The 15,567-nt window shown below is 41.2% G+C and overlaps 1 protein-coding gene across 2 annotated transcripts; it reads left to right on the top strand.

Annotated features, from left to right (window-relative positions):
• Positions 1-11,391, top strand: sdc4 (syndecan 4). Of its 2 annotated transcripts, none has more exons than XM_048255420.1 (5): positions 1-204; positions 8,464-8,632; positions 8,811-8,842; positions 8,944-9,136; positions 9,333-11,391. In XM_048255420.1, the coding sequence occupies exons 1-5, from the start codon at positions 151-153 to the stop codon at positions 9,482-9,484; spliced, it is 600 nt and encodes a 199-aa protein (XP_048111377.1). In that variant the 5' UTR covers positions 1-150; the 3' UTR covers positions 9,485-11,391. The 2 variants fall into 2 exon arrangements, with proteins under 2 accessions (XP_048111377.1, XP_048111376.1); XM_048255419.1 differs by having other exon boundaries at positions 8,461-8,632.
• Positions 11,392-15,567: the final 4,176 nt, after the last annotated feature.

Here is a 15,567-nt window from a genome sequence, read left to right as displayed (position 1 = left end):
TGTACGTGGATTCGGGGACGACAAGAGGACCTGTGAAGTTGTCAGCGAATTTCTGTAGAGGATAGTAACGTTATTGAAATTGTTGTAAAACTTCATCATATCATTACAAGAACAATACTAGTTGCCTTCGACGTTGTTAAGAGAAGAAAGATGCAAAAGCTGTTCCTTGTGTTGGTTTTAGTCGCTTCAGTCTGCTCTGAATCGGTGAGTAAGTTAATATTCAACAGTCAGTCGTTAGCTTCTGGCTAACTGTCGATAGCTGAAAAACTAAAGTATTGTGTGTTACACAAGGTTGGTTTAACCAGTAATTCTCCTCTTGTTGTCTATGTTGAAGTTGGTGTTCTGTTACTGACGGAATTCCTATGTGGGTTCATGCAAGCGAGTTTGACGTGATTTCTTCGCCTCTAGTTAGTAACTCTTCTGAGCACAATATGATGTGTTGAAGGATGCGATGAAAGTTAGATAACGTTAACATTAGCTACTGCTGCGCTAAGTTAAATTAGCTAACTTAAGGTAAACTAACAAATTGGTATATTGTCGAGAATGTCCTTTCACGCCGAATGTCTTTGACACTTGATAGATTGTATCCTTTTATATGTTTCACTCGTTTGCTCACTCAACGTAGAAGTACTTGTCTTTATCCAGGGCTTACGTTTACTGTCCTGTGTATTGGGATATTAATACTACCCATTGTAACTAGCCAGATAGCTATTGCAAAGGTTAATCCAATTCAGACAGATGGACTTGTAATACCATTGAGTAGTCACTCCAGTCTTAACCATGGTGGCACTGCATCACGTTTAGTCTAGTTCAAGTGTATGTTAAAGTGTCTGTTAAATATTTGTTTACCTGTTTTTATTTTAATTTAATGGCTTGTATTCGCGGCCTCTGCAAATGATTAGCAATTCAAGCCAAATATGTTTTCTTTTTATATTGAATTGGGTATTTTGGGCTTATCATTTTAAGCTATAGGCTATGATGTAGTGTACAGGGTTGTCGACATTTACGTTTGAAATGGAGGCCTGTGTAAGTTGCAATCTCAGGGAATTTTTTTTTGCCCTGCCCCTCTTGTTTTGAGGAAAGTACACATTACGTTCTTGTAAAGGATTTGTACAGCCAACACTGTCGTCATTATGTAAACAAAATGTGAGAACATGATTTTAAGATCCGTTTCTCTGCAGATTGCAGAATCTCCATACATTCTTACTATATACATTTTTTATTATTATTATTATTATTATTATTATTATTATTATTATTATTATTATTGTTGTTATTTTAGCACAAATGCTACTTGTTTATCAGTAAATAATTTGTGATACTACTGAGGTTTACCACTTTTTTTTTTTTTTTAGCCCTACATGGCTGTACATCTAGAGTTTAGTAGGCCTGTGTGCTCACTTAGAAGCACCTGAGAGTGGCATGTCCCGTCACTGCTGATGCATTGTTTTCCTAATGGGAAAGAATCAACATGTGCAGATGTCAGCGCTGCTTTGAATATGGGGGTGGGTCAAAATAGAATGGAATGGTAATAGACAGATGCCAGCCGCCCAGTGTGAGTGGTGGTCGAGCAGCCAAACTCAGGAGCAGAATGCAAATGAACGTCATGGAGAGTTTACAGCACTCCACTCCCTGGCCTTGGAAAAAGGTGTAGGTTAGGCCTACCTCTCACTCCACCTCACTGTAGTGGCCCTCAGATCCTAATCTTTTGCTCAACACAAGCAGCAGATCTTATTACAGGCCTTCATACAGGTCAAATCCCCTGTGTCGTTTTTCACAGTACTCAACACTCAAGAGCAAATGGATTGAGATGCAACCTGTTGGATGGTTAATGGTGTGTCAACGTGATTCGATGGCCAAAACATGAGCGGCTTCTCCACTGGCTGCGAGCTGTGCCCGCGTTTCGGTCCGTCGGCCTGTCTGTCTGTGTGTGTTTCTATTCATCTGCCAGTTTTGTAGATGGTAGCGCGACTGTTTTCCCAGCAACTTGGAAGGGCCAGTGGCAGTGGCTGACCAGCGTACATCAAAAGCTGCACACAGCTCGCTGAACTCTGAAGCACATCCCGTGCCAAGAGCAAGAGAGACTGCTACATTCCTCAAAATCATGCAGAAGCTGCTGCTCGTTCTTTCATTTAAAAAAACAACTCCTTTTCTCTGCGCGCCCCCCACCCTTACTCCTTTTGCGTTTTCCTGTGGAATTTGACCCCTGCTGACCTTGACCGGCCCTCATTGGGATTTTGCACACATGGGCGGATTTAAATGGTCAGGGTTCTTTCGTTAGCCTCCTCCCAGGCCACTGGACAGAAGAATTGCATTCATTCACCATGACCCACACTCTCGTTTGTCTCTTTGAACAGAATGTTTAGCCACCCTCTTTCAAATTAAGGATGCATTCACGCTTTCTACATGTTGTTAAAGTGACTTAGTGTTGTTGTACTCCATAATGTTTTAGGTACGTTTGTGGAATGGTAAAGATAAGACTTCCTTATTTGACTGACATGGATCGTTATATTACATGGAATAGTTTAGTTCAGTGGAGCTAACTACTTTAACACGTAGGCCTAAAGCAATGCGTATCTACCAAATGGGCTTGTCATTTGGCCGGAACAGTTTCCAGAAGAGACTTTCAGCCGCCCAACCGACCACATATGAAAATATTTGTCCCCTTCTGAAAAATCTTGTAATTCTTGTCTCTCTATGTGTTGTGGGAATGTGTTTTTTCTGAATTAGGCTTGAGATCATTTGCACGAGAATGAGCCTGTGTCTGTTTTTTCTTCTGCTGTTTCTTGATGAGCTGAATTGAATGCCCAGTGAAAGGGCCACAGGGAGAACATGATAAATACTTTCACCAGGATGTAATAATGGTTTCTGCATTGCTGTCCACTGGGCTATAAAATCCCTTTTTGAGGATGGAATGTTGGCAGTGTGAGGGAGGGTTTTGATCTGCTTTTGGTAAAAAGATGTTAAGAATTTAATGCATTTACTGTGTCTTCCTCTGAATTGTCCTCAAGCTCATTAGCGGCATGTTAGTCTACCTTTTTGAGCTTTTTCTGAATGGGCTGTTTTGTTTTGTGATTAGTATAATGTTTCTTAGATTTCCAGAAGACTTTTTTTAAGTTCCCAGAGATGAGCTTTAGGGAAATGGCACACGTTTCAATAAAAATTAGCTTTTTGTAGACAATGTTTTGTTCATTGTCAAGGAATGACAACCCAGTTTCCGGTCCTCTTAATTACATGGTGAACATGCCCCTGCTTTAACTTAGTTTTCAGTTGCTCTGCTGAAGCTGTTAGATCTTTGGTAAAAGTCTAAGTAGGCATTGTACATTGCCAACTTATTTTGAGTTTGTATTTCTAGTTCCCAATAGATGTAGGCTAACTTGACTTTTGTGATTTGGGAGGGGCAAACCCATGCCCCCAATGCATGTAGAGAAATGAAAGTCACTTCCTTGAACAACTGTACATGTGTTAAACAAAAGCTTTTGATGTGTGTGGTCTGATGCCATACTAAAGCTTTCTCAACCTAAAATATTGGCATATTTGCGCTATACGTATTGACACCATGTGTACAAAAAACGACTTTTGTAATACCCCCCTCAATGTCACTGTTTTTTGCACTTTGTTCTGAATCTAGAACTTTATGTAAAATCAGTGGGCATACAGTACAAACTTTAATTCTGAGAACATCTTCCATCCTACAAAACACAATTTGATCAGCCTAGGAATACTACTTCTGAGATGAAATCCAAACATGGTTTTCAAGATGAGGTGTTTTTGACAGTGTATTATATGATAATATATATTTATATGTATTTCCGTTAAGAATGTGCTTTGTGTAGGTTATGGTTCTATTTTCTGTGCTCTTTATAATGAAGACATGCCTCTACCTTAACTGGAGTTTTCAGCTGTTCTACTGAAGTTATTAGATGGTACCTAAGTGGGCTTTGCAAACTTGTTTTGTGTTTTTGTTACCAGTTTCCAATACATGTAACCTTCTTTACAGACAAGAAGGCCATAGTTGATGTTTGCCATTGAAATACAATGACATTTGTGTTGGGGAATCCCACGTCCCCCATGCTTGTAGAGAAATGACTTGTCACTGCCTTGAACAACTGCATATGTGTTAACCACGGGCTTTTGATGTGTGAGGTCTGATGCCGCACACACTTAAAGCTTAATGTAGAGCTCTCAAACCCCTTTGTGAAGTCCATATGTGAATTATGAGGTGGTTTGTGAAAGGAATCAAGATGGCTGAGCAAGGACTTTTTTTTCCTTGGTGGGTTTCCCCAGTGCTATTGCTCGACATTGCTTCCTGCAAGAAACATGCCCCAGAAATTTCCCCTAAGATTTTCTTACTTAAATTCATCTCTCACTAAGTCATTAAGGTAACAAAAGCAGTGTAAAGACTTTTAAAAAGGCCTTTGGTGATAGAGACTACATTCTGATGTGATACTCAAACCAGTATTATTGTTTTTGTTGGAGACCTCTGTGACAAAGTTGTACTATACAATACCAATTGTTTGGCATGGTGGGACAATGACTTGGCCATTCAGGTTGATCAGAGCCATTGAGTATTGAAATACCCTCACTTAGAAGTGAGGAGCTTAATTAATGAAAGCCTGTGACATACTCAAAGACATGAAAGAACTTCCCATGAAGTGGGCAGGGGTTGGTCTTCTGTTGCTGATCTTTCCGTCGGGAAATCACAGTCCTCTGAGTCATCTATAGTGGGAATGGCTGATGTAGAAGTACTCTGGGACAGCATGGCTGTGCACACAGACGTCCGAAGTCTCATTTGGATGACTCATTTGTGTGCTTGCGTACGTGTATGTCTGGGTCAAGGGGGGATTGGTTACCATATCATTGGTTTGATACACATTCCTTCGAGGAGTTCTCCCACTCTTTCATATTTCAACATATCCACGTCAGCTAGGCTGAAACAACCGTATGACATTGTTGTTTTCAAACGTCAGTCTTTTGTGTCTGGAGAGTCCAAACTACCATGCCGTGCCATTGGGAGGCCTGTGGTGGTGAGAGTCGCTCAGGCAAGGCCAGATGAAAACCCTTGGCTATTTAAAGTCCCGGTGAAGGTGGATGGAATCTGGAGCGGTTTCAACCGTGTGTGTGTGTGTGGTGTGGCTGCCTCACTCCAGCCAGTCAGCCAGCCTGTATGCATCTCAGGAGGACATGCATCCTACACTGAAGCAGGACTGTGCATCGCAAATCCGATTGGTTCAAGTGACACGGAACAAGAGCCAGGGCATTAATTACATGTGATCAGAAAGGACGTGGTCAATCTCATTGAGCCAGAGGACGACACACCGCAAGGACTTTCTACCCGTTGCCATGGGGTTATGATCAGGAATGTGATATTTTTTTTTTAGGCTGTAGGGGACCCAACAGTGGTTAAAAATCAATCACAAGTTGCGCTATAATTTCATGGCCATAATTTTGTGTTCATCAATTACTTGAACAGTTCTTCAATTCTCAGCATTCTTAGAAACAGTAGGGTTGATGGACCCTCACATGATTAAAACATTGCACGAGGCAGACCCTCATGCATGGACTGATTGAGTCAATGGAACAGATGCTCGGCCATTTGCAAGCAGATGGGGGGGATTTAGCTCTTCTAGTCTGCCAGCCCTGGGTATGGCCGGGGTTTAGCCAGCCTCTTAATTTGCATGGACTCCAGGCAGCCAGTGCCACTACTCACTTCAATTTAATGAGCTGGGGGAGGGATGCCCATAGTTAGGGTTGTAACTTGTTTTATTTTTGCTGGCAGTGTCACAGTGTTGTTACACTGGAACTGTCCTCAAAGGGTTTTACTAACTAACATGGCTTAGAGAGAAGGCCTGTTCTTTTACATGAAATGAAAAAAAAAAGATTTTGAAATTGAAAGCGTTTAACTGACCACAGAAGGGACTTTTTGTGCAGGGGGTGTTTGAACACAGGAAAAATGAAAAACAACTTAAATCACAGTCTTACCCAAGATGGAGACCATTCCACTCTTAACCCAATTTTCATTGTGAAGATGTGTGCCTGTGTCTTTTCAATCAGCTCAAGCATGAGTTTGGTTTATATTGTTGTGAAAAATGCCTAAGAATGTGGGCTGTTTTCTTGTAATGACGGTCATCTGCCTTCACAAATTTCTGTGTGCAGTGTGGAAAAAGGTTTCAAACCATTCTTGTTTCTTTTAGCTGTTGTCTCATAGCTCTGAAGCGTTTAGCTTCCCCATACTAAATCACAAAACAATATGGAAAATCACAGAAGTTTAACTATGTGAGCTTAAGGTGTTGAAGCCAGCAAATTGAGTAAAGATTTTTTTTTTTACCCTTTTCTTCTTCTTGTAAGTTCATGTTTGACTTTGATGTAAAATTTGATCGGTCTTGTGTTTAACAATTGGCATGAGAGTGGACCTCAGAGCTCCCGCTGTGTACATGTCAAGATCATTCCCCCAGCCCTGGGCTTTCATCATTCAGCTGGCTGCCAGCAAACCTGTCACGACAGGCTCTCTCCCCTGCACAGCCACTATATGGAGGAGTGAGTGGCTCACAATAAAATGGAGGGATTGCCAGGTGTGTGTGCATTGAGAAAGAGATGGCTGCTGGCTTTGACTTGTTGGAGCAAGATGGAGTACTGAGTTAAGTTTTGGAAAGTCCCCAGCCTTGAGCTCCATCAAATGTGTCTGATATGTTGCATTGTATATGTTGATATATAGCCTAGTCATTTTTCAGCACAGCACCACAGAACTGTAGTGTTTTTTATTTTATTTTTTGATTGTGCTAGAGTGGTTGCAGTTTTGATTCTGGAGCAGTTTTTTTCACCACTTGGTTCAAAGTATGTGGAAGCTCGCTGCTGTGGCAACAGGGCAAATAAAATGGCCTCCTGTTCCGTTCTGTTCTGTTCCAGCTCCTGGTCTGGAACAATGGCATTCTCTGAGCACTCCCTTAAGTCGAATGCAACCTAAAGAGACGGAGAGAGGGGGAGAGAGAGCGAGAGAGGATTAACTTCCATCTAGCCAATTTGAAACAAAGCGTTTTGGCCCAATTAAATCAGTGGAAGTCTTTGCCTCCAGCATGGAATTTTGTTGCCAGCTCCTGATAAAGGAAGCCTACGCATAATCACTACAATGAGATCTTGAGTAATGTGGTAGGCCTACTCTAAAGGTCACACCGACGATAGAATTTTATACTAGATTTGATAGGGACGTGGTTCACCACAATTAACAGACTTTTTTTTTTTTCTTTTTAAATGGTTCCCCTGTCTAATCTTCTCTTTAACTTGGTAAGAAAAGGATTGGGCTTTTTATGTAAGGAGCAGACCACCTGGCTGAGGGTATTTGAAGGCATTGAGTTGCATTTCTCCTGAACCAGCCTTGAGCAACCATCCAGAACTGATTTAAAAAAAAAAAAAAAAAAAAAAAACTCTCCCCTTCACACTCCCTTGGCAGTCCAGCCAAAGCTCAACAATGAATAATGCATGACTGTTTCTTTAACCGTAGACGAGGCCACAGCCAAGCCAGGTGTTACCTAAGCACATGCCTACGTCTGGTGTCGGCTCTGCAATCAGTAAAAACCCAGCATAACGATGATATCTGACCAGGGCGCGGCTTTGTCTGACAGAGACTTTTAACCCAAACATGCCTGGCTCCGACTTTGCTGCGAGAATGTTACCTTTTTACACCTCAGGGCTAGTGGCCTCACTCTGTGTCCATACGAGTGCATGTTTCAGCCTCCTCAGGCCAATGGATGGTTGATAATTGGATCAGGCCATCAAATTGTCTTTGTTTAATCTCATTGACTGTGCCTACTTGGCAAAGGGCAATAAAGTTAAATGGTGATAATATGATTAGCAAGGGTAATGTCTTTCGATTACATTAAGCTCTGCCTTGTGATGACTGTGGATATGGGGAGAGAACCATTACTTAAATGCCCCTCCACCACCTCCTCCATGTTTGTTTTCAGGGGTATGTAAAGGGTAAAAGGTCAATACAAAAGGTCAACAAAACCAGATCAGTGGAGGTGTAATGTGTCTATTACTCTGAAATTAGCTGCGACTGCCGTGTGTCTTTGTTCATGTGGCTGTGCTATCAGCCACTTCCTGTCTTGCTTTCCCGTCCGATAAGATAGCCCAAAGGTTACTAGCTTCCTCGTCTGGTTTGACCTTTTGAAGACACTTCCCTCTTGGGATTTTTTTTTTTTTTGGTCTGGAGTTGAGTCTCTCGCCACCACTGACTTTTAAAGCCAGGATGCTTGTAAAGTAGGCGTGCTGGATCAGTTGTCCTCTTTGCTCTCGCTTCATTAAAAAAGACCTATGTGAAACCAAATACATGGGAAATAGTTTCCCTATTATGTAGCAACCTTGCTATTGTGAAATGTCTGCCCTGAACTCATTGTCTTGCTTTGTTAGCGTGCCAGCCCTAAAAGTGTTGTTTTTCTCACTTGTCTGTTTGTTTCCGCTCAGCAGGTGAGGGAGACTGAGACGTGGATGCCCATGAAGGCTAAGCAGTCTCATGAGGACCTGGTGTCATCGGGTGACTCCCAGAATGGTTCCGACTTCGAGATCACCAGTGATGATGAGGATGATGAAGATTCATACTTCGACGATGACGACTTTTCAGGCTCTGGCGATGAAGGTCAGTTTATGAATGATGATGGTAATACATTTTATTTAATTTTATTTAATTTCATTTAATTTAAAATGCATTATATAGGTATGTTATACTTCTAAAGTTTTTGCAATAGGATATACCTCATGTGACTGTTTACCTTTCATTGTGTCTAATACTGTTGTTTTCTCCCTGACTTCTACAGAGTCCTTCAAAGAGACTGTGCCAACACCTAAGGTATTACTAATTCCGTTTGCTTACCATCACTCATTTAATGAACTATTAGAACTGCTTGTGTCTGGAGCCACGTGTAACACGTGTTAATTTCTCCCCACTAGCCAAACCTCATCGACAACAGGATCCCAGAGCAGGGAGACTCAGAGAAGCCATGGCCCACCGTGAACGAGAACGACATTGTCGCCGAGAACGAAGTCGGCGTGCGCTCATCAGGGTTCGACGAGCACCCCCCCAACGTGCTAATGTCCCAGTCGGAAGACGATAAATTCTTTCACAGGATTGAAGTGATTGCAGGTAAGACTCCTTCCCCACACAAACAACACCACAACTCGATGCGCCATTACGTAAATCCCTCAAGCATGCCATGTAAGAATGCTGTGCTAGCACTAGCCAATGTCTTTCATAATTGTAAATGCATGCCGTGCCTGTGCACTGTTTACAACTTCCCTGTTGGCTCGCCTGAATGGATGTTGATGTCTTTCTGTTCCAGCCCTGATTGCTGGCGGTGCAGTGGGTCTGCTCTTCTCTGTGCTCCTCATTCTCCTGCTCGTCTATCGCATGAAGAAGAAAGATGAGGGCAGCTACGACCTGGGCAAGAAGCCCATCTACACGAAAGCCGCCACCATGGAGATCTACGCCTAAAGGTCGGGGAGTGGAGTGCCTCTGCAGCCCCCCCTTTCCTCACAGTGCCTCTGAAACTCAGCCGCTAAGCTCTCTCTCTCTCTTTGTATTTCTCTCTCTCTATTCCTGGACTGCCTCACACCTGATCCTCCATACTACCACAAAAGCCAGAGAGAGAGAAGGAGAGGTAAAACTCTGAAAATTGAAAGAAAGATGGACTATAAAAAAAAATACTCTCTCCTCGGTCATGCCATTGGAATGTGATGAGATGTGCCCCAATCAGTGGGTCTTGCAACTAGGGAGCCATGTTCCATTTTTTTTTTTTTTTTAATTAACATCATGAGAAGGCAATTAGGAGAGGTGTTGCCAAACATCAAATATGTTTCTTTGTTTCCTTTTAATTAATTTAAATATGTAATATCTCCACCCAAAGTGAAATGCTTAATGTCCTTACCTGCACTGGAATTCAATACGATACGTCTATCAGTGTGCATGCCCCTCTGGCCTCTGGAGGTGTTTTTTGTTTCGTTCGTTTTTAAGCTATAACACTAAAGTAATGCGGTGCTCGGTCTGTGATGCGGTACAGAGATCATCGGTAAAGTTATTTATTTTCTCCCCTCCAATCATCCACCCCTGTCCTCATATCCGTCATGGTGCTACAGGAGTTGATGTTACTGTGGCATTTATGTGTTTTCTTTCTTTTTTTTTTTTGTTAAGTTTCTTATTTTGGATGAATCCCGGTGTACGATGACTGATGTGATTATCTCAATTTTATCTTTTTTAAGCTAAGGTTAAAAATCAGTGGTTCGAAAAAGAAAATGCAGTGCGTTAATAGGAAAAAATCCATTGGTACTATGTGCTCTGGCTATCATGTAGCAGAGGGACTCAAAGGAAAAAGCTGCTTTAGGTCTAAGGGGGAGGAGCTCTGCATCAGTCTCGGTACAAGGGAGTTTGTGTGTGTGTGTGTGTGTGTGTGTGTGTGTGTGTGTGACATGAAAAAGACATCACATATACTCTAAAGCGGTGTTCTATCTGCTGATTGCCATGCCCAATCGCATAGGCTCTCTGGATGCAGCTGTCTTTGTCAGCAAAGCCATTTTAAACAGGTACATGTTTGCTGTTGATGACTCACATTCTCTGCACATGAACTTTGAACTTCCAGGGATTTGTAAATAGCCATCAAAATAAAGTCAGAAAGAAAAAAAAAATGGGTACTTGGCCATTTTGTGGCAGACTGTTAGTAACCAAATATTTAAATGCCAAATGTTTTATGATTTTTTTTTTTTTTTTTTTTTTTTTTTTTTTTTTTTCCCTCCCATGACCCTCCTCCCTCCCCAGTTTCACAACAATACTGCTTATATAGACACAATAAAGAAATAAACTGCACAATGTTTAGTTTCTTCCGAAACTCAGTGGGACACATTTTCAAAATGAATGACCAATTCTAGTACTAACGTTTCTTTGTCTGCGTTCAGTGTTCTGGTAGATAACATGTTTCAGGTTTTTTATGTATTAATTTAACTGTCATATTTTATTGCCTTCTTTCAGGTTGGGGCTTTTCCCCTCTAAGCTGTTGTATGTGTTTTTTTGTTTTGGTTTTTTTTTTTATATATATATATATAATTACACTAGTTTTAAGATTTCTGAAGCAAATAGTTTTGAAGCAGTTTTTTATTTTGTAAGAGTTTCTATTCCTTTTAGATATTTTTGAGCGGTATATATATTTATGTTTTGTAGAAGGATTGCTATGTAATTGTTCAGGGGAAGAGGATTGAGCCATGTGTCATTAGCATGGGAAAAATAAATCTGCTGCTTTTCGTCATAACAAGAGATGTGAATCACCAATCGAGTGGAGGAGTCAATGAATCATTGATTTCTGCATGCAGATTCTGATCTGTTTGGAAATAAAGCTATTTTTATGCACACAAGTTGAACCTCTTAAGTGTCTCTCTTTTTTTAACAATTTCTAACACTTTTGATGTAAGTTTTTAATGGGCAACTAGTTGGTATCATTTTCAAATTTATTTTTATGGTATATGGGTATGTGAAAGCTAGATAAAGGCACATCTTTGCCACCAGCCACCTAAGCTATGCACTACGTAGCTCTAGGACAGCACGTCCTCCTAAAATGTAAGATTGTAGTGTAAGAGGATGGAATGCTTTCACAGCCAGACAATGCAGCTATCTTATAAAGCAGTGGTTCTGTTCTCAAAGTGGAGTCCGTGACGCCAAACCCAAAGCTTCTGCAAAACCATTTGCTTTAGTCGTGCTTTATTGTTTTTAAAACACAAATCTCTACTTGACATTTTACACCAATAAAACAACAAAATTGAGTCTGTTGCCCACCTACACCGACATTTAACTCTGATGTGAATCACTTCACTCAGGTCATGATGAACTGTCCCTAAGAAATGCAGAAATGTTTAAAAATTAGTCAGTCCACATTGGCAAGTGATGCAAAATCCAGAGTTGACAAAAAAAAAAGAAAACAATATACCTGCCAGAAAACATCCAAAAGTGAACCTGGCCACAACTTCACAGTATACAAATGACATCTAAGTATACCAATGCAAGTAAGCATGCTTATAATTGTTATGATTATGAGGGGGATCCTCAGAAATATCCTTCCCCACAGTGGTCCTTGCCACCAGAAAGTTAAAGATCCCCTGGTCTAAAGACACCAGTTAGCATGGAAGTGGTAGCCTACTTTTCCAGCGCTTGTGTGGCTGTTAAGATTCCATTTTTCCATGCTTTTTAGGTAGTTGGCTTGCTAGTTTTAGACCACAACTCCTTACTAGGCCTACTGCTGCTGAAAGTAACTTGAACATGCAAATAAATAAACACTGCCGAAATAAATTGAATAGCAAAATTTATTTTGATGGCATGCAAGGCATAACATGTTGAATTTGTATCTGGATAAAACAGAGGTGTTGCTTATGCTAAGAGCATTTAAAACAAAACTGTTCAATATGGCAGTTATTCATTCTCTCTAAAGAACAGATCCTGGTTTTCTTGTTGCTATCTATCTCCTGTAAAATGTCTGGACTTGAATTTTGTGTATTTTATAAATGTCAGCTATACTTTATGTAGGCCACCATACACAAAACTGTCAGGTAAAAGTTGAATGGTGGAGATTTACTGAAATATTTCTAAATGAATTATACATTTCTGCAGAAACATATCACCTTGTCCTGTTTTCTGGAAGCTAGTTTTACTCTGAATAATGGATGAAAGTAGTCATCAGCGTTAGCTGTAACTTGGGAATAACCCCACCCTGTATTGAGACGTGTGCGCAAAGATCCACAAAGGACCAAAAAGCCAGCGTGCCATGGCCTGTCTCTGCACCTGAGCTGTGTCTTAACCAGCAGTAGCCACGCTAAACAGCTACGTCTTCACCCCACTCATACAGTAGTCAGACTTCTCCCCTGTCTGCTACCTGTTACCTTTGACACTGTAATGCTGAGGAGCGGTCCACGTTCACAATAACTCTAGACAATATCAATATTGCTATGCAGTAATTTAAGCCTCCTCACTTGTCATATGTCAAAGCCACAGGTGTCTGAAACAAGGACAAACGCTCAGGTTACATAATGGCGTGCTATGAGTAGAGGGTTTACATTATATCTCACTATGGGGTGAGGAACAGGCCGTGTATTTGTGTCCCGCATATGGTGGTTGTCAGGTCAGTTGGTTTCATGGTTAACATGATGACTTTGTAGTCAGGTACCACTCAGACCCAAAATACCTCACAGGACCCATCCACACCGTCACCCATCTCCAGATATTCACTTGTGCCAAGACCTGCGCCAGGCTAGTCATATCCCTGATGTGTTGGTTCCTGAGGTTGTGTGTGTGCATGTGTGTGTGTGTGTCACTATGGAATCCTCACATATTAGTGAGACAGGTGGCAAGTGTGACTCTGTAGGAGTGTCCGGTTCAGCCCTGCCCCACCTTCAGACTCCTCCACTAATGTACACATTCAAACTTCAACCTCGATATAGAGAACCTGATCAGCAGGTCCGTGTGGGCAACATAAGGAGGATAACTATAAATACATTTTTAAAAAAAAAAAAACGATTGAATGACATAGAATTTACAATGGTCATTTAAATGCTGTGTGTTCAGTTACCCCGGAGAAGGAGTAAAAATTATTTTCACATCCCCAACTATTTAAGAGTCTGCCATGCCCCCTTCAGCAACAAGCGTCATACAGTTTTTCTGTCAGCAGCATGTTTCTGGATAATGGCCATGCCTTGTCACCTGCAGGCTCCTCTGACACACAGCTCCCGGTAGCACTGTAGTGCTTCAGCACACCGAGCCTATGACGCATCACTCACAACACTTGGAGTTCCAGAAACATATGGCTGGAGGCTGTGGCTGGAAATGGGACTAGGACACCGAGTCATTAGCTCTCCCCTCACCTGAACTGGGGAGGGGAACCATGCATCAGGACCAGACTGGATTGAGCTGTCTGAGTGATCTTAGATGGTTTTCCACTGTGCATTTAATTCACTGCTGGTTTTAGAGCCGCCACTTGAGAATAGTCCAGCTTCTCCTCACACCAGCCATTCTGTCCTATGTGTATATATGCATATGGTTCAATATCTAGATAGATAGATAGATACTTTATTGATCCCCAAGGGGATATCTCATACTGTATAAACCAAAAGTCAAGGCCCCCTGCTGACTGGTCCTTTAGATGTGAAGAATAGTCTCTTGGTGGACCACATCAAATTCCCATCACATTATTCACTTTGTATGCATAGCCACCAGGAGACCGCACTGGAAACACTGTGAAGATTTGCCTTCACTTATGTGACCATTGTCTTCCGCCACTGCATACTGTAGACTCATCGCATAGTTTTTCTTTTTGGTGTTGTGTTGTCTTGCCCTGTGTGTGCTCTGCTTGTGTTGACTTTGTGAAGTGACCTTGAGTTTGAGAAAGGCGCTATATAAATAAAACATATTATTATTGTTGTTATTAAAGCAACCAAGGAGGTTAATGCAGTAGATGCACCGACTCAAACACTGAATGATGCAGTATAACACGGTTTATGGCTAAAAAATACACCAGCAAATGCACTCTCAATTCAGTCCATTGTCCCACAAGGTGATTTTCTGTCTTATCTCAGACAATACAGACCATTAGGCAGGGATTAAATGACTTACAGAAGTTGAAAAATTTAAAGGTGCTACGTAAATGAAAAATCATTGCGGTGATCATCATTATGGTTATAACTCCAAGGCTCATATTCTTCAGATGTTCATTCATTTCCACTGAATGTATAAAAAATATCATCTTGCCTGGTTTATCTCCTTTTCAAAGGATTAGAAAGATTCATTGTGGGGTCATGTCTCATTTGCAGTGAAAACAACATTGCTTTAGTTAATGATAAAGGGAAATTTTAATGGGGATTTCCTGGTTCTATTTACAAAGTGCCATGGTGTTAGCTTACATGAATACCCCAGTGTTTCGATAAGGAAGTAAGTTGAAGTTCACCTTTGTTTCAGAGACCAGATAAGTTGGTTAGACCATGGTCGATAAACTGGGATTTTTTTAATGAATAGATTCACAGTTGTTTTTTTTCCCGTAGCATATCTCCCCCTCCCTTTCTCTCTCTCTCTCTCTCTCTCTCTCTCTCTCTCTCTCTCTCTTCCCCTTGAATCATGAACTTTCTGCTCTCTGAAAAGAAGACAAGGAAGTGTGATGACCACCATGCATGACAACACAGAACCCTGCAGTAAAAAACCCAGAGGAGAGCGGAGGACTCATAAGCACCTGGCTGTTTGCATACCTGACTGCTGGCTGTGTCACAACGCCTCTGACTGTAGAACAAAAACAAGGAAATGACTCATCTGAGATAAGCGATAAAAACGATGGAAGTCTTTATTAACACCATAAAGCATAGGAAAGTGTATGGAACATAGCCTTCACCAGAGCAGTGTGCTTTGGAACAGTTTTATCTTTAGGTTATATGCTCTCCTTCGTTATATATCTAGATTATTTTAATACAATTCTATTACACCAAAATTCATTTGACAATCAAATTGCTGATCAATAGAATTGTTTTCTGTTATGGGACACCTGATACAACTGAGGAGAT

This window comes from Alosa alosa, chromosome 10 (assembly GCF_017589495.1).
Source record: "Alosa alosa isolate M-15738 ecotype Scorff River chromosome 10, AALO_Geno_1.1, whole genome shotgun sequence".
Lineage (NCBI taxonomy): Eukaryota > Metazoa > Chordata > Actinopteri > Clupeiformes > Clupeidae > Alosa > Alosa alosa.
This window is presented reverse-complemented; position numbering and strand designations above follow the sequence as displayed.